General features: G+C 36.9%; 1 protein-coding gene and 1 long non-coding RNA gene across 4 annotated transcripts in view; one reads left to right on the top strand and one right to left on the bottom strand.

Annotated features, from left to right (window-relative positions):
* LOC138988861 (uncharacterized) overlaps nt 1-19,320 on the top strand; it is a 62,067-nt gene that overhangs the window by 3,212 nt on the left and 39,535 nt on the right. For all 3 annotated transcript variants that reach the window (XR_011465030.1, XR_011465032.1, XR_011465031.1), the window contains exon 2: nt 12,672-12,762. This is a non-coding gene — a long non-coding RNA (uncharacterized lncRNA). The remainder of the gene's footprint in view (nt 1-12,671; nt 12,763-19,320) is intronic.
* SHOC1 (shortage in chiasmata 1) overlaps nt 1-19,320 on the bottom strand; it is an 84,032-nt gene that overhangs the window by 50,709 nt on the left and 14,003 nt on the right. Inside the window, exons 4-11 of the mRNA XM_070376077.1 lie at nt 17,670-17,848; nt 13,502-13,664; nt 13,187-13,301; nt 12,107-12,257; nt 10,027-10,128; nt 7,797-7,905; nt 3,190-3,284; nt 2,319-2,555 (exon numbers count right to left, since the gene is read on the bottom strand). Of these exons, the coding sequence (XP_070232178.1) occupies nt 2,319-2,555; nt 3,190-3,284; nt 7,797-7,905; nt 10,027-10,128; nt 12,107-12,257; nt 13,187-13,301; nt 13,502-13,664; nt 17,670-17,848 (1,151 nt within the window). The remainder of the gene's footprint in view (nt 1-2,318; nt 2,556-3,189; nt 3,285-7,796; nt 7,906-10,026; nt 10,129-12,106; nt 12,258-13,186; nt 13,302-13,501; nt 13,665-17,669; nt 17,849-19,320) is intronic.

The raw sequence follows: 19,320 nt of genomic DNA, 5'->3' as shown, positions 1-19,320 counted from the left end.
TGTGAGTGACTGTTAACAGGTACAAGATTCCTTTTAGGGGATGAACCAGAATTTCATTTGCAGAGCCCCACTTCTGGCTTCCATAGTTGGGGTCATGCACCAGGAAAGCGAGTCCCCAGAATAGTTGACATTGAAGGCTTCTAGGGCTTTCTTTCAGGAGAGCTGTAGGAAACAGTCTCTACTCTCAAAAGAGGCGCACAAAATCTCACTCACCCTGAGACCCAGGGCAGAGGCAATACTTTGAAAGGAGCCTGAGTCAGACCTACCAGCTGATCTTGGAGCAATTTCCAAGAAGGCAGGGGCAATTGGAGCTCACCCTCGGGACACAGATGTTAGCAGTAGCTGTCTTTTGGACACTTGTTCTGCCATGAGGATTCTAGTGCTGATAAGTGCCATTTTGAAATCCTCCCTCTAGCTTTTTAGCACTGGGTCAGGCCCCACCCACCAGCCTTTTGGGCATTAGCACTGAGATTCCTCAGGCCCAGGAGCTAGCTGTGTGGGGATACAGTACCACCTACTAGAAGGACCCCCAAGCCCCCAGCCACCCTGGGATGTGGTCCTGCCCACCAGAAGGCCAAGGAACCATACCTGCCCAGCAGTGGCTGGACAACAGCCCAGGATCTCTTAGCCCTCAACCTTGCCCACCAGCAGACCAGTATCAGCTATGAGACCCCAGGACCTGGCTCCATCTGCCAGTGGGTGGGCATCTGGATCATCTGAGCCCTGGATCATCTGAGCCCTACCACAGCCCATCAGTAGGCTAACATCAGCTCTGGGACACTTTGGGCTCCTAAGCCAGCCACCTGAGGGTATAAAACCCACCCACTATTTGGCTAATCCCAGCCTCAAAACCCTCCAGCTAGCCCTGTCAAAAACCAGTTCCACTTACCAGCAGGCTGACACTAGATCCAGGACTCCTAGCTTTGCAACCAGCCATTCTGGGACCTGGTTCCACCCCTGAGTAAGTCAACAGTAATCCTGGGGTCCCCAGCTCCACAGCCAGCCACTTTGTGACCCAGCCCCACCCACTAGTGGCCAGTGGCCTCCACACAAGAACAGGGTTTGGCAACCAACTAGACAAGGGATCAGCCACACCTATCAGACCACTCACATTAGTCAACCTGCCACAACAGAAGTGCCTACACAGCCCACATAGGGCTGTGCATAGTAGCTCTAGTGCATATAGCTAGCGCATACAGCTCTAGTGACCAGAAGGGAGTGCACTGCCGGGACATATACAACTGCTCCAAAAGACCACTTTTCCAAAACTAGGAAACATAACCAACCTACCCCACACATAGAAATAAAAACTGTGAAATAGGCAAAATGAAGAGACAGAAGGATATATTCCCAATGAAGGGACAAGATAAAACCCCAGAAAGAACTAAATGAAGATAAGCAATCTACTCAATAAAGAGTTCAAGATATTGATCATAAATATGCTCAAGGAATTTGGAGGAACATAGACATAAAGTTCCTAAATAAAATACTAGAAAAAGTTCCTGAATAAAATCTTTAAAAAAATCCACAGATATAAAATTCTAAATAAAATACTTAAATTGTATCAAGTTTAAAAATGCCTAATGACTAAACCTTTTGGTATCAAAGGATAATTTCTATTGTTGAAAAGAGATTACTAGACACTGCTACTGCTAAGTCACTTCAGTCATGTCCGACTCTGTGCAACCCCATAGACGGCAGCCTACCAGGCTCCCCGTCCCTGGGATTCTCCAGGCAAGAACATTGGAGTGGGTTGCCATTTCCTTCTCCAATTCCTGAAAGTGAAAATTGAAAGGGAAGTAGCTCAGTCGTGTCCGACTCTTAGCAACCCCATCCATGGACTGCAGCCTACCAGGCTCCTCCATCCATGGGATTTTCCAGGCAAGAGTACTGGAGTGGGGTGCCATTGCCTTCTCTAATTACTAGACATTACTGAACACTTAAAACTCAGCTGTCAGGTCAAAAAATAATGGTGCTGGTTTACACCTAGGCTGATGTAAACAGAAAATGAACTAGAAATTATCATTTGTAAAAGGAAATAAGGTCTCTTTAACTGAGAATGTCTAGAGATTTAAAGCTGAGACTACAGAATTTTAGAACAGCAAGAGACTTAAGGATTAGTTTGTCAAACTTCCTCATTTTTTCAAGGAAGAAAATGGGGCTTAGTGAAGGTCAAAGTTATAAATTCTGGCAGAGCCAAAGTTATATTAAATGCTGGAATTTAGTTGTATTTTCCCAATTACCTCCTGGAAAGCCAATATCTAACATTTTCTCATCATGAAAATATTTACAGAAGTGATATTTACTATTATACTTACGTTCTAATTGAGGCACATTTGTAGGTAAAAATGTCTCCAATTTAGTATCATCAGAAGATAAATTATTATGACACAAATATGTACTTAGAGGTTCCAAAGTTTCTGTCAGATTTAGTCTTGCTTCTTTCCACCATTCTGCATTTACAGGATTAACCACAAGTTTTTCTTCTTCAACAGAAAATATCTTTTTCAAATCTGTAAGTGAATATTGATTGTTGGGCTCTTCAATTCTTGGCACTTAAAAAATCAAAACAAACCAAACAACAAATATGAGAATCCACAGGGCAAAAAAAATGAAAAGAAAAAAAATAGAGCCACACTAGAAATCTCTTATAAAGTAGATTTTTACAAATTAGAATAAAAATAAAACAAATGTATCTACTATTTAATTTTCAAGATGCTAATATTTGTAAAAGTCTAAAATATTATAGCAACAAAAGTCACATAAAGGTTTATTTCAATCTATGGAAATATCATGAAGTTAAAATGATTCTACTATTTAGCAGGAAATAAGACTTTATTTTGTTTGACCATTTTAGTAATTACTAAATTAGTACATTCAATGATATTTTGAAGAATTAATGTAAGATTTATTAAATCAGAAATTTTCTCATTATAATGAGCCAAAATAAGAAGATATGTTTTATCAGATTTTACAATAATTATCATTTTAGATACTGTGGCACAGAGCTTTCCGTTACTTTTTAGCTTAAGTAAGGAAAGAGATGGAGAAGGAAATGGCAACCCACTCCAGTGTTCTTGCCTGGAGAATCCCATGGACAGAGCACCACGTCCAACAACAACAATACATTTCTACTGATTGTACCTTTTTATCTACACTTTTTATTTAGCATTCAAAATCAATTTTTACCTCTGATCAAAAATGAGTTCAGAGAGCTTCGGCAGCTTTCTGATTGCCATAGCATATGGTATTTGTTAGCTGATTCTTCAGCAGTAAGCAAATTACTGAAAAAGAAGAATTAAAGTTTAATATTAGATAATATATATAATACAATATAACAGTGGACCCAAGTCCATTCTAAATAGAATTTCTGGAGCTTCTACTGGCTGAGGATCAGAACTATAAAAAATTTCAGTCTCCTCTACCTTTTCAGGAAGTAAAAGATCCTGAAGTTTAGTTCAGGTCCTTCAGTTTTGTGGGTAAGTTAGTGATGTGTTTTTGGTATTTAAGAGAGAAGAAAGTATGTATGACAAGCAGTGTAAATCAGTAAATACAGCTCATTAGTAGGTATGAGGTCAAAAATTAGTACGTAGCAGGAACAATGGACTGGTTCAAAATTGGGAAAGGAGTACGTCAAGGCTGTATATTGTCACCCTTCTTATTTAACTTATATGAAGAGTACATCACGCAAAATACCTGGATAAAGCACAGGCTGGATGAAGCACAAGCTGGAATCAAGACTGCCAGGAGAAATATCAATGACCTCAGATATGCAGATGACACCACCCTTATGGCAGAAACTGAAGAGGAACTAAAGAGCTTCTTGTGAAGGTGAAAGCACAGAGTTGAAAAGCTGGCTTAAAATTCAACATTCAAAAATGAAGATCATGGCATCCAGTCCCATCACTTCATGGCAAATAGATGGGGAAACAATGAAAACAGTGACAGACTTTATTTTCTTGGGCTCCAAAATCACTGTTCACAGTGACTGCAGCTATGAAATTAAAAGACACTTGCTTGCTCCTTGGAAGAAGAGCTAGGACAAACCTAGACAGTGTATTAAAAAGCAGAGCAAAAAGTAAAATTTAAAAAAGCAAAAAACTGCTGACAAAGGTCCATCTGGTCAAAGTTATAGTTTTTCCCGTAGTCATGTACAGATGTGAGAGTTGGACCATAAAGAAGGCTGAGCACTGAAGAATTGATGCTTTTGAACTGTGATGCTGGAGATGACTCTTGAGAGTCTCTTAGATTGCAAGGAGATCAAATTAGCCACCAGGGAAGCCCAAAGATCAGTCCTGAATATTCATTGCAAGGATTGATGCTGAAGCTGAAGCTCCAATACTCTAGCCACCTGATGCAAAGAGCTGACTCATTGGAAAAGACCCTGATGCTGGGAAAGATTAAGTCAGGAGGAGAAGGGGTAACAGAGGACAAGATGGTTGGATGGCATCACCAACTCAATGGACATGAGTTTGAGCAAACTCTGGAAGATGACGAAGGACAGGGAAGCCTGGCATGCTACAGTCTAGAGATATTTTCTTTGGTCACATATAAAAATATATTCACAAGTCAGCAATTAGTTAGTATAGAAATAAAAGGGTCGCAAAGAGTCAGGCACAACTAAACGACTGAATAAGAACAACAACAGGGAAGAGACCATTAATTCACAAACCCTTTAATCTATGCCCCAAACCTCCCACACCCTCCTAAGTGAAAAGTGATTGTATTCTGTTTCTCTGTTCATATTGTGACCCCATGGACTGTAGCCCATTAGGCTCCTTTGTCCATGGGATTTCCCAGGCAAGAATACTGGAGCAGGTTGCCATTTCCTTCTCCAGGGGATCTTCATGACCCAGGGATTGAACCCAGGTCTCCTGTGTTGCAAGCAGATTCTTTACCATCTGAGCCACCAGGGAAACCCCATAAAACATACATGAAGATGCTAACTGTAAGCACTGCTGGTTCAATTGACAATTCTGGGTAGTAGCAGACAACTAGATCTTTTGTCTAAATCACCCAATTTACTCACATAACCCAAAAATCTTGCATGTGGTGGTAATATTTGAAAAGCTAGACAGTTCTTAAACCTTGCCAAGGTCTCTTTGACAACCTGATACCTCAGATTGTAGGTGATTATCTTAAACTAAAAGGAAGGATAAATATTTAGGCAAACCAAGTCCAGTAGAAGATCACAATATAGACAAATGACCTCCTTCTTAATCGAACTTTCTGAAGATATGTCTGAATTTGATATTTTCTTTGGTCATATATAAAAATATATTCACAATTCAGCAATCAGTTAATGTAGAAAAAAGGCTTCACACCACACAGATATTTTTTTAGCACCATAAAATCTAGCATAGAGTTTTACATGTAGTAGGAACTAAAAATATTTGTTAACTGGTTATATCATTCCCTGGTGGCTCAGACGGTAAAGTGTCTGTCTACAATGTGGGAGACCCGGGTTCAATCCCTGGTTTGGGAAGATCTCCTGGAGAAGGAAATGGCAACCCGCTCCAGTATTCTTGCCTGGAAAATCCCATGGATGGAGGAGCCTGGTAGGCTACAGTCCACGGGGTCACAAAGAGTCGGACACGACTGAGCGACTTCACTTTATATCTCTAGCCAAAATGTTGTGTTTTGAAACAAAAGTAATTAGGGCCATAAAAGCAAGTTAAAAGTACAATAATATTACATATTATTTTTCCTTTCTGTTTTTTAAAAATTATTTGTTCTCTTTGTTTTCCGTTTCACAGTTGATGTATAAGTTTATTTTTAAATAGGGATTTTTAAGTTTTTATGTTCATGAACCAATGGAAACGATTTCCAGTGATGAGACAGTTTCTTAAAGTTGTTTCAAAAGGCCCTAAAACCTTTGGCTAGTTGGAAAGTCTTTTTGTTCTAACTGGCAAATCATAAATACAGATAAGACTTAATTTCATAAATTCTCATTAGATGTTTGAATTATAACAATAAGTTATAATAAGTATAAAACATGTGTGATTAAAATGAGTTTACCACAGTTTAAATAAATACTTTCAATATGAGAAATTCAAGATTATATTAATTCCAGCTAGTCTTTGTTTCTAATTGAGAATCTGCCTTAACAGATGCAAACCAGTCAATCCTAAAGGATATCAACCCTGAATATTCAATGGAAGGACTGATGCTTAAGCTCCAATACTTTGGCCACCTGATGTGAAGAGCTGACTCACTGAAAAAGACCCTGATGCTGGGAAAGATTGAGGGCAGGGGGACAGAGGATGAGATGGTTGGATGGCATTACTGACTCAATGGACATGAGTTTGAGCAAACTGTGGGAGATAGTGAAGGACAGGGAAGACTGGTAAGCTAAAGTTCATAGGGTTACAAAAAATTGGACATGACTTAGAGTTAACAACAACAAGAAGGGTATATGGAGTAAGTAAAAGAGTAAAAGAACACGCACACAAAAAGAAATACAGGCCCTGCAAATAAAAGATAAAAAATCTTGCACCTTAACAAAGGGATTAAAATATTTAAACAAATTTCCGTACTTGTCCAATGTTATTTTGTTAGAGCTTATATCTGATATGGACAGTTCTAGTTCATGGTAGAGTTCTGCATAGCTCTAAAACAAATTTACTCCTCCTAAAGGAAATCCCTCTTTGCCAGAAGATGAAGATAATTGGTGCCCTCAGCGTCAGCTTTCTTTATTTTATGCTGTGACATTCTACTGAAACCATTAGTAGAAGCCTGAGCAGCTAGTGATGAGATGCTCCAGTTGCTTCCAGTAATCCAATAGCATTCTCTTCTGGCAGATTAGCCAATCACAACTAAGAACTCAGAGTATGTACTATTATTACCCCAATATTATAGATACGGAAGCTGAGGCACAGGGCAATTAAGATCACAGAGCTAGTAAATGACAGAGCCAGACAATCTGGCTGTACTTCAGGGCTATTAACTACTCACTATGAGCTGAATTGTGTCTCTGTTCAAATTCATATGTTGAAGCCCTAACACTCAGTACCTTAGAATGACTATATTTGGAGGTAAGGCCTTTAAAGAGGTAATTAAGTTAAATGGGGCAATTAGGGTGGGTCCTAATCCAGTATAACTGGTGTCCTTTTAAGAAGAAGAGATCAGGACATAGACATGCATGGAGGAAAGACCACATGAAGACAGAGGGAGAAGACAGCTTTCTACAAGCCAAAGAGAGAGGCCTCAGGAAGAATCCAACCCTGGTGACATCCAGATCTCAGATTTCTAGCCTCTTCTAGACTATGAAGAAATAAATTTCTATTGTTTAAGTCACTCAGTCTATGATATTTGTATACTACTACACTGTATAGTATACTCATTACCATATTCATGGTAATGAGGGCCAGTAGAGGCAGTGTCATTGGTAAGCATCCACTGGCAATTTTCTAAGCAGATGGTTTAAGTTTAAAATGAAAATTTTTGAGTTGTTTATATTTGATGGTGATATATTCACATTCAAAATACTAAAAGTATAAAACAGCCTAGCTCTATCACTTAGTAGCTCCTATAAATTGCATTTACCCAGTTCCTTTCTGGGCTCAACCAACATTAGTTGATTTTCACGTGTCCTTCTAGAGATATTCTGTGCATATAAAAACAGTTATGTACATATATGTTCATATATTCCCATCAGTTTCTTATTATAAACACCATTTAATCTCCTACATTTTTTTCACAGAAATATCTTGGAAACTGACTTTATATGGAGAGATTTAATTAAAGATTGCTTCTTTTGAATTGCAATCTGAGTTCTAGATATAATCTTTACTTACATTTTACAAACAGGAGAAGATGGAAATGTCTGAAGTTCTGCACATAATGAATTCACCGAAGAATGGTGGTTTGTTGGGTCTAGACGAGTTAATGGCATTTCTAACTCTTCTGGAATATATAAAAATCAATCAAAATCATGTTATATAAACATTGAATAAATATGTATAATTCGTGACTTTTGTAAGCAACTATTATGTTCAATCATTCTGTTACAACAAAAATTTTCAATCGAAATAAATTTGGGTTATTTGAAATACAAAATAACAGTTTTAAATTTCCATCTATATAAAGGACTACACATATATCACATGGTATCTCAACTATGATAATGGTGATTTTTAAAAAAATACAATGATAACTGAACTTTATTAAATTTACCATTTAAGATAAATTCTAAGACTTTATGTGTAATAATGTTTTAAATTCTGACAACTAATACTGTCAGGACTTAGGACACAGTGCTATTTTTATCTCTGTACTAAATACTGGTGATGTTAAGCAAACAGTATTAATAGAGAGTAATTCTTCACCTTAAAATGTCTGGAGACTAGGTGGGCTAGCACAAAATTATATTTTTATAGAGTGGGTTTGAAAAAATAATGATCATTTATGATACAAAGCCAATGTGTTTCTATCACTCTCATAAATAAAACAGCATACTTCCAAATAGATGATTAATTTGATCCAGATAAAAATGTAACTAACAGTATTGTCAGCACAGTTCGAAAGCAACATAGTCTGGCATTACAGTGGAATAAAAGATGATTCTGACCTTCCAAATTTGGTAAGATAGTAATATTAACAATAATGATAGGATTGCTTTGGGTATTAAAAAGTTAAATTTATAAAACTGTAATAACGGTCAGCAAGATTGTTAATATTGAGGTAAAATTTTATTCAGTTCAGTTCAGTTCAGTCGCTCAGTCATGTCCGATTCTTTGCAACTCCATGAACTGCAGCATGCCAGGCCTCCTTGTCCATCACCATCTCCCAGAGTTCACTCAAACTCACGTCCATCGAGTCGGTGATGCCATCCAGCCATCTCATCCTCTGTCATCCCCTTCTCCTCCTGCCCCCAATCCCTCCCAGCATCAGAGTCTTTTCCAATGAGTCAACTCTTCCCATGAGGTGGCCAAAGTACTGGAGTTTCAGCTTTAGCATCATTCCTTCCAAAGAACACCCAGGGCTGATCTCCTTTAGAATGGACTGGTTGGATCTCCTTGCAGTCCAAGGGACTCTCAAGAGTCTTCTCCAACACCACAGTTCAAAAGCATCAATTCTTCAGTGCTCAGCTTTCTTTATAGTCCAACTCTCACATCCATACATGACCACTGGAAAAACCATAGCCTTGACTAGATGGACCTTTGTTGACAAAGTAATGTCTCTGCTTTTCAATATGCTATCTAGGTTGGTCATAACTTTTCTTCCAAGGAGTAAGTGTCTTTTAATTTCATGGCTGCAGTCACCATCTGCAGTGATTCTGGAGCCCAGAAAAATAAAGTCTGACACTGTTTCCACTCTTTTCCCATCTATTTCCCATGAAGTGATGGGACCAGATGCCATGGTCTTTGTTTTCTGAATGTTGAGCTTTAAGCCAACTTTTTCACTCTCCTCTTTCACTTTCATCAAGAGGCTTTTGAGTTCCTCTTCACTTTCTGCCATAAGGGTGGTGTCATCTGCATATCTGAGGTTATTGATATTTCTCCCGGCAGTCTTGATTCCAGCTTGTGTTTCTTCCAGCCCATCGTTTCTCATGATGTACTCTGCATATAAGTTAAATAAGCAGGGTGACAATATACAGCCTTGACGTACTCCTTTTCCTATTTGGAACCAGTCTGTTGTTCCATGTCCAGTTCTAACTGTTGCTTCCTGACCTGCATATAGGTTTCTTAAGAGGCAGGTCAGGTGGTCTGGTATTCCCATCTCTTTCAGAATTTTATTACTGAACTATAAAATTATAAGATTTCTGCTTTTAATATTAATGCTATTTCCTTCACTCCTCTTCTTCAATCTTTGTAACTCCCCTCTATATATTATTCAATTTTGATGCTAGAAGGATGTTAATGATAGGAACAAATGTAAGGGATAGATAAAAGAACTTGGTTTGCAATAATCAAGTTTTAAACATGAAAACTGTCTTTTAGTAGACTTTATAAGTGAATGTATTATACTTTTACATCATATATAGATATCCCCTGATAAACTCAGTGGTTTATTCAAAATTTCTACCTGGTTGCCTGTACTCTGTTTCATATTGATTTTGAATGGCCATAATTTCTATGGAGCTGCATTTTATATCCTCAAGGTCAACTCCATGCTTGATAGTAAGATCTGAAAAGACAAAAAAAAGGAAGTCTATTATCAGCAAAAGTACTATGATATTCAGTCAGTTTAGTCGCTCATTCGTGTCAACTCTTTGGGACCCCATGAATCGCAGCACGCCGGGCCTCCTGTCCATCACCAACTCCCGGAGTTCACCCAGACTCACGTCCATCGAGTCAGTGATGCCATCCAGCCATCTCATCCTCTGTCTTCCCCTTCTCCTCCTGCCTCCAATCCCTCCCAGCATCAGAGTCTTTTCCAATGAGTCAACTCTTCGCATGAGGTGGCCAAAGTACTGGAGTTTCAGCTTTAGCATCATTCCTTCCAGTTTTCTGTAATCTTGTTCATTCCTTAGTGAACTGTTCATTCCTCAGTTCATTCCTCAATGACTCCTCTGAGGAGTCATTTAGTCACCATTAGAGCTAAGTAAGAAGGCAATGGTACCCTACTCCAGTACTCTTGCCTGGAAAATCCCATGGACGGAGGAGCCTGGTAGGCTGCAGTTCATGGGGTCACTAAGAGTCGGACACGACTGAGCGACTTCACTTTCACTCTTCACTTTCATGCATTGGAGAAGGAAATGGCAACCCACTCCAGTGTTCTTGCCTGGAGAATCCCAGGGATGGGGGAGCCTGGTGGGCTGCCATCTCTGGGGTCGCACAGAGTCGCACACGACTGAAGCGACTTAGCAGCAGCAGCAGCAGCAGCAGCAGAGCCAAGTAAGAAGCTTCCCTAGTGGCTCAGTTGGTAAAGAATCTGCCTGCAATGCAGGAAACTGCCTGCAATACAGGATACTGGGTTTGATCCCTGGATTGGGAAGTCTCCCTGAAGAAGGAAGCGGCAACCCACACTCCACTATTCTTGCCTCGAAAACCCCATGGACAGTGGAACCTGGCAGACTACAGTCCATAGGGTTGCAAAGAGCCAGACACAACTGAACGACTAAACTATCACCATCAGGGCCAAGTAAAGGCTGAGAGTGTAACACCACAGTCATTCAATAAAGTCACTTGTGCTTTCCATTAGCATTCATAGATTTGTATCCTTCTAAAAAGCCCATGGGCTACCTGTGGTTTTGAGCTTTGCTAGATGTTCAAGTTCTAGTATAAATTTGATCCATTTACTCAGGTTGCCTTTTCGTAACCTTGCTTGACTTACACGCTGAGCAGTAATCCCCTTGATTTAGTCTTGTCTGCAAGAATGCTTTCAAGTATGTTGATGGCAAGCATCCCTATTTTCAATGGAATCACAAATCCCCCTTCACTCTTTCCTAGTATTATATATCTTTGATTATTTCAATTGGAATTTATAAGAGGAGCATTAAATATGTGGGCTCAAATTATATTAGAAGACTTCAACAATATTTACTATGTTTAACTAGGAAGAAACCATCTAAATTCCAGGTTATGACTCTCCCAGTCATCTGATCCATGAATCATAACCTTACTGTGAGTCTCTAAAGTCAGCATACAAGTTGTTAACATTTTGTCACTGTTAAATAACTCAAAAAATTAATATAGCCATATGTGCTTTAGCTCTATTTGTATAATTACCTTGAAATAGATTAATTTGAGACATTTTAAGCATGTAAGTATACAAAGAGAAGACAATGAGAAAAGAGTTTTATCAATAATAATTTTGAGATTTTTTGTTGTCTAAACTTACAGGAAACTTTTTAAAAATCTGAAGGTTCAGAAAAGGTTTAATGAACAAGAACTTTTGTAACAAACATTATTAAGAAGTTCTAACAAGTAATAGATTTTTGGGAGGCCTTTTGAAATTATATTTTAATTTTGACATAATTATAGATTCATGTGGAATTATAAAAATAATATACAGAGATTTCATGTAAAAGGGTAACATCTTGCAAAACTTTGTACAACATCACAATCAGTATACTAACACTGAAGTTGGACATAGAACATCTCTATCACCATGATTCCAAATGTTGCCCTTTTATATTCAAACACACCCATTTAATTCTCACCTGTTTTGGAAAGGTTTTCATTTTCATCTGCATAATTTATTATTTCTGGCATTAAGTTTAATGACTCTTTCAGTTCTGAGAGTGATGGAATATCAACTTCTTGTTTGTGGCTTATAGGTACTAACAATTCACATTCAAGCAAAGTTGATGACTAAAATAATATATAGGTAAGACAAGTTTTTAGTGAGACTTTCCAAATAAATATTTCTGAGTTCACAAAAAGATACATTTGCTTAATTGGTGTAATTTAAAAACTAAATCCACACTCAAAAATTTTAATGCTCAGCATACATTTTATTTTAAAAGGAAGTCTAGCAGCCAAAAAAAATATATTACAAGCAATTTTCTGTCTGAATAAAATCCTTCATGGCCACTGTTTACATTAGTGATGCACAATATCCCTAGATACAGAAATATTTTCTTTTGTGTTAATAACATTTCAAAATTCTAAGTTAAAGCAATCACTGCAGCAAATGAGAGTTGGTGAATGGAGTAAAAAGAGTAGGTGAAATGGAATGGATTTTTACTGCATTTCATAGAGTTTATTTCTCTCTCATTCCAACAGAACTGGATTCTTCAACACGTGAGACTATATATGCATAGCTCTCAGAATTAACAGGGGAAGAAGAAGGAGACTGGAGAAAAGGAGCTAACAAGTGAATTAATATTTTTACCATGTGTGTTAAAGTTTTTGTTTGTAAAAAATAGAAACCTTTAAATGCCTTAAAACCAATGTACATATAACCTCTTAGTGTCCTATACCAGGTATATTGATTAAAATTATTGGGAGAGGTTTTAAAATTCCCTATACCTGGGATACACACCAGACCAATTAGATCAGAATACATCTGAATAGGACCCAGGCTTCAGAATTTTATTAAAATTTATCAAGTAATTTCAATGCATAGCTAAGGTTTAGACTGCTATCTCTGAAGTATATTTGACTCTTTAATTGATACATGTTCAACCCATTATCGAGTTTTTAACTTGACAACAGTAGATGGCCAATTGTATTACTACAACTTATAAAAGTATGATTTACTGAACTTTAGTTTAAAAATTACTGAAAGCAAATACTACAGCTTCATTTAAACCTACTGTATCTTTCAGTTTCTCCTGACAAAAGTCCTCTTTATCCATGTAAAAATCTTCTTCCACCAAACATTTTACATCTCCTTGAAGAGAGAAACACTCCCTTAACAAAAAATAAAACATTAAATTAGTGTTTACTTTTTAGTAAGGTACATACCAAATGTAGTTAGTCAAAATATATAGTGATTAAAATTAGACTTGAGGTAATAATAAAATACCATGATTGATAGCATCTAGACTTGTGAACATACAAAGAATATTTTCTCCTCTTAAAAATATTTACGACACTGGGCAATTAAGTACCTGAAAAATTTAGCTTCTGTGGGGATCTGTGCTTTGAAATCCGGCAAGGGATCCTTTACTAAAAATAGTTTTAGCCTACTCAACAGAGTGTGCAAAGTTGGTAGCTGACTTTTATAGGCTGTCAAATAATTTACAAAAATTATTTCTTCATCAATGGACAAATCTGAAAATAAACAAGAAATATAACAGAATAAGAACAAATCTAAAAGTTATACAAAAGGATCTAGGTAATTACTGTAGTCAGCCATTGATACAGTTGGGGTTGACAAACACATTTTATTTATTTAGTTATTTAAAGAATGGTTGATGTACAATATTATGTAAGTTACAGGTATATAATACACTGATTCACAATTTTTAAAGGTTATACTCTACCTATAGTTTGGAGAAGGAAATGGCAACCCACTCCAGTATTCTTGCGTAGAGAATCCCGTGGACAGAGGAGCCTAGTGGGCTGCTGTCCATAGGGTGGCACAAAGTTGGACATGACTAAAGCGACTTAGCATGCGTGCATGCATTGGAGGAGGAAATGGCAACCCACTCCAGTGTTCTTTTCTGGAGAATCCCAGGGACAGAGGAGCCTGGTGGGCTGCCATCTATGGAGTCGCACAGAGTCGGACACGACTGAAGCGACTTAGCAGCAGCAGCAGCTACCTATAGTTATTATAAAATATTGGCTCTATCCCCCCCTGTTGTACAATGTATCGTTGTAGCTTATTTTATACATAATAGTCAAACATATTTTAAAGTCTTTAGTTCTTCATTGTACTGTGCAAATAAATCATGTAGCATGGGACTGGTATAGACGTAGCAGCTCAGTAAAATTTAACGTGGTTTAGTACAGGGCATGGCAACTCACTCCAGTATTCTTGCCTGGAGAATTGCATGGACAGAGAAAGCTGGTGAGCCACAGTCCATGGGGTCGCAGAGTCGGACACAACTGAGTGACTAACACTTTCACACTCAGTACACTGAGTAGGGCTTCCCTGTAGCTCAAATGGTAAAGAATCTGCCTGCAATGCAAGAGACCCAGGTTCCATCCCTGGGTTGGAAAGATCCCTTGGAGAAAGAAATGGCTACACACTCCAGTATTCTTGTCTGGAGAATCCCCTGAACAGAGGAGCCTGGTGGGCTTCAGTCCATGGTGTCACAAAGAGTCAGACATGACTCAGCAATCAATTAAGCACAGTACAGTACACTGAGTAGTAACCAAATATCCTGAAAGAGTTGTAAGGGCTCATATTTTTTTCCCCCAATAAAATTAATGTAATCAATGGAGGAAGCTATCTTGTGGTCTTATGCCTCAAACTAGTTAGTTAGCCTTAGCAAGACTGTAAAGAGATAAAAGCATTTGACTTTTGCTGATCCCAGTCTTTCTTTCTCTACATTATTTTATCTCGTAAGGTCTCCAATTCATCTCCAGAGACTCACACTAGGGAATGGAGATGGTCTAAAAAGCCTACAAATGAGACCAACTCTGATTCTAGCACTCTAAAGTCGTTCAAACACATTTGTTATAAAATTAACTACAATGAAAGCTATATAGCAAAGTATCTACTAGAGAAGCGTGATATAGCTTACATGTTAGAAAACACGACTGCTTCGTGTTGTGTTTGAAACACAGGTTTGAAACAGGTTTCGTGTTCAAAACCTGAAACACAGGCTTCTCCTCTCCTCACTCTATCTATCATGTTTGAATCACTTTAGAATCTTAGCTAACATAGCATCAATGCTTTAGCAGTTTCTAGGCCCAGGGATGGAAGGGGGAGCAATGGTCTTTTTTTCTGGGCAGTGGCCTTTCAGTTAAGTAATTTTAAATGGTATGAGAGAAGGGTAGTATGACGTGAGGTCTCCCCTGACCAACTATTTGATACATCATTGGTACACATGTACTTAATAAATACATGGTGTAGAGTAGGCAGGCCAAGACCATGCCTTTGCCTGGTGCTAACTTAAAATACCAAAAGAGAAATTGTTATGTAAATTATCCTCCTAAGAGATTGTTTATCAGAACTTGTTAAGTTCCCGACAATCCTGTGGCTGAGAACATCCCATGATACACCAGAGAAAGTTGGTCAATCAGCACCATGTCTAAGCAAGCTTTAGCTGAGATAATTAAAGAAGGTTCATTAGTACATCCATTCTTTAAATATTAATGAAGTCATATTAATTGTAAAGACTCAAAAATCATTCATTTATATCCCCATCTCCACTTCCATTTTGAAACACTGACCCTCTAGCTGTCTTTCCTTCCTAAAGGCTCATCCTAGTACTTCTGGGAGTAAGTACCATGGGGACACCTCATTAGTTTTGAGGTCTTTTTTTCCTAACCATTCTGTTTTGTTGAGCCACCTGAGGGCAGCATCACACCACAACCGATGTTCTTTTTACCTGTACAAAGGTTTTAACAGAGGTGCTACTTCCTTATATTCTTATGGCTATACGCATACCCTGGATTTCTTACCTTATTACACTAGTATACGTACCAATACAGATATGAGGAGACTGTTTTCCTCTACTGTAGAGGAGTGTTAGGTTGTCATGAGGAAACAAAATTTTGGCTAGTTAGCTATGAAAAAAAAGCAAAAAGGAGATCTACTGACAGGAGAGGATGGGGTTATTCTTGGCAGAAAACCCAATACAATGAAATGAAAACAATTGAGTTCACTAAACTGATAAAAACTATAAAATCAATGGTTTTCAAATTCATATACATACATACATATATATATATATATATATATATATATATATATATATAACCTAGTCAAAAATTACTGGAAAAACGTGTTCATTATGGCCACAAACATACAAATATTGAGAAATAAACACCAGAAGTGTGTCGAATGTCTATGGAAGATACCGTAAAACGTTACCGAGGATCATTACCAATAAACAGAAGCAAAAACAACAAAACTTGAAGAAAAGGCAAAATAAACCATTTTCCTGGCTAAAAAAGGTTAACTACGGTAAAATTAAAAAGTTTCAATTTCTCAAGAAGTCTGTCTTGGAATTTGGAAAACTGATTACAAAGTAAATCTGGAAGAATACAGATGTGAGAGTAGGGGGGAAAAGACTATTAATACATGTTATATTTGTATATTAAATAGTTAAAACTGTATGATATTGACACAATAATAGGCAAGTCAGTAAAACATACTAGAATATCCAGAAACAAAGTATAATTTGGATAAGGATTTGGCATATAATGTAAGTGACATTTCTAATCAATGGGGAAAGCAAAGAGGATTCCCCAAATAATATTGGGACCACTGCCAAAACATTTGGGATTTTTAAAAAATTTTACTTTTAATCATATTCTAAAATTAAAGGAAACTTTAAGTAAAAATATAAATAAATATTTATTTACTACAAGGAAGAATTTTCTAAGTATAAAAACAAGTATGATAGAAATCATAAAGGGAATGGTTAGGTTCAGGTTAAATATATGTGGAGTTATTAATACCATTGATATATAAAGATAAAATACAAGAATAAAAAAGAGACAAAAAGAATCATTTCACAAAATAAAAATATGCAAATGAACACTGAATACCAATAATTTTTAAAATGCAAGTAAAAATATGATTTTTTGCCAGTCACAATTGGATAAACATTTTACAACATCAGATTTAGAATATAATTTGGATTAAATATATTTTTAAGTATTACTTACTGTAAATTCATAAAAACTGAGTGAACTTCCTGACCTAACACTGAAACTATTTTATCTCCACGTTGAATTATGGTTTCACATAAATTAGATAAGATTGAAAATCTTCAGAATAAATGGGAAAATAAAATATAACTATCACTTAATAATCTAATAATTTAATGTTATACCAGATTGTCATGTCATCAGATTGCTAAAGAGATGCTAATATCACTATAGCAATATGTTGTGAGCAACCTTTGATGAAACTTCTGAGGCTATTTTGAAGCCCAGCACACTTAACCTCCAAAAACAACTAAATTACAAAAAGGAGATTAATATGAAAGAAAATATTTTGCTAATGTGGCAAAGCTTTGAATTTCAATTTTGCAGGTGGATATCCTTAGCAAAATAAAAAAATTAAAAAATCCAGTAAAACAAAAAAAAATCACTGAAATGAAAATTTATGTATTAGTAAGAAATGTTTTATAACAATGAAAATAATAAATGTTTTACCTTGTGCTTGAAGTGATGGGCGTTTTTCTAAGCAGCTGACAAGAGTAAAGAATTCATTGTATTCCTTATGGGTATACAAGCTGGCTTCCTCTACTTCGGTTTGGGAGTTTGGGTTTGAACTTGGAACAATTTCATCAAATTCACAGTTAAGCTGGGTCACCATTCCTGTAACTGTTTTTCTATGATATATTAAAATTATTGATTTTGTGTATGTCTTATTTTAAAACATCTTTATTAACAAATAATACATGTTCACTGTAGAAAGTTACCAAATTCCAACAGATATAGAGAAACATTACCCATAGATCCGTCATTCAAGAGATTAATTTAAAAAGTATGTATTTTATCAATTATTTTTGAATATTTTTAAACAAAAGTGGATTCATATACATAGTATTTTGTAACCTGTTCTTTTCTACTAAGCAATGAAGCATGAGCACATTTACATGTCAGTCAATGTACATTCACTTCATTTTTTGAGTGGATGAACAAGATCCCGTATAGTTAAACAATTTTTTCAACTAGTTCCATGTTACTGGAAATTTAAATTTGTAATAACTGTTTGCTATTATGAGCAACAATGCAAGGAACATCTCTGTGTACTTATCTGTTTTCTCAAAATGCAATTTCTAAAAATGGAAATGATGAGGTTAAAGATACATAGATTTTTAGACTTGGCCACACACGCATTGCCAAAATGTCCTTGTACTGGAGAGTCAATGTCTGCTTTTCCATGTCATTATTCAACCTTTTATATCCTGTTCTACATCCTAGGAGACTGATCTCTATGAACTAACTAAACTCCCTTGCCTAGTCTTCTGGTTGGATTTAGCCAATGGAAGCATTGGCAGGAGATCAAAGGTGGGAAAATAAATAGGTTGAAATATTATTCTTCCCTTTGGGGCCACAGTTTGGAGAGATAGTTACATTCTTCAACCAACAGTTACATCTTTAATCACACAGCATCTCTCTTGTAGCTACAGTTCTTACTGTGTTGGTTACTTCAGTCCCCTTTCTTCTTCAAGCTTAGGGTGGTAATAACTTTCAGGCATTGCGAGTCTTGGAAACTTTTTTTTTGGTTCCCTTGACCCTACCTGTACCTTGCTTGTTTCCTGACTGACCCAGATATATCCATCATTGTTTATATCATCAGGATATTTGAACTTAAAAGAGACCTTTCTACTGAATTTTCCAATAAATAAATATACTATTGGCAATTCGGGTACATATTCTAATATATATTTTTATGATATCCTAAAATACTGAGCCTTAATACACAGACTGAAAGAACCAAAATCAAGATAATTTCCATGTGGATCTTTAGAGACTTCTAAATTTAGTGCTTAGATAGCTACTTTAAAATAAATATGACTGACAGAGACAATAATTAATAGTAATCGTTGGTACTGTAGATTTTTTTATTTTTTAAATATAATGTTATTTATTTATTTTTGGCTGTGCTGGGTGTTTGCTGCTGCACGGGCATTTCTCTAGTTGCTGCCAGCAGGGGCTACTCTGTAGTGGTGGCGCACGGACTTCTTTTGTGGGGGCTTCTCTTGTTGCGGAGCACAGGCTCTAGGGAGTGCAAGCTTCAGCGGTTGTGGCACGCAGGCTCAGTAGTTGTGGCACAGGGGCTTAGTTGCTCCCCAGC

The sequence above is a fragment of the Bos mutus genome, chromosome 8, assembly GCF_027580195.1.
Source record: "Bos mutus isolate GX-2022 chromosome 8, NWIPB_WYAK_1.1, whole genome shotgun sequence".
NCBI classification, from domain to species: domain Eukaryota; kingdom Metazoa; phylum Chordata; class Mammalia; order Artiodactyla; family Bovidae; genus Bos; species Bos mutus.
The sequence above is the reverse complement of the archived record's forward strand: the minus strand, read 5'-3'. Positions and strand labels throughout refer to the sequence as shown.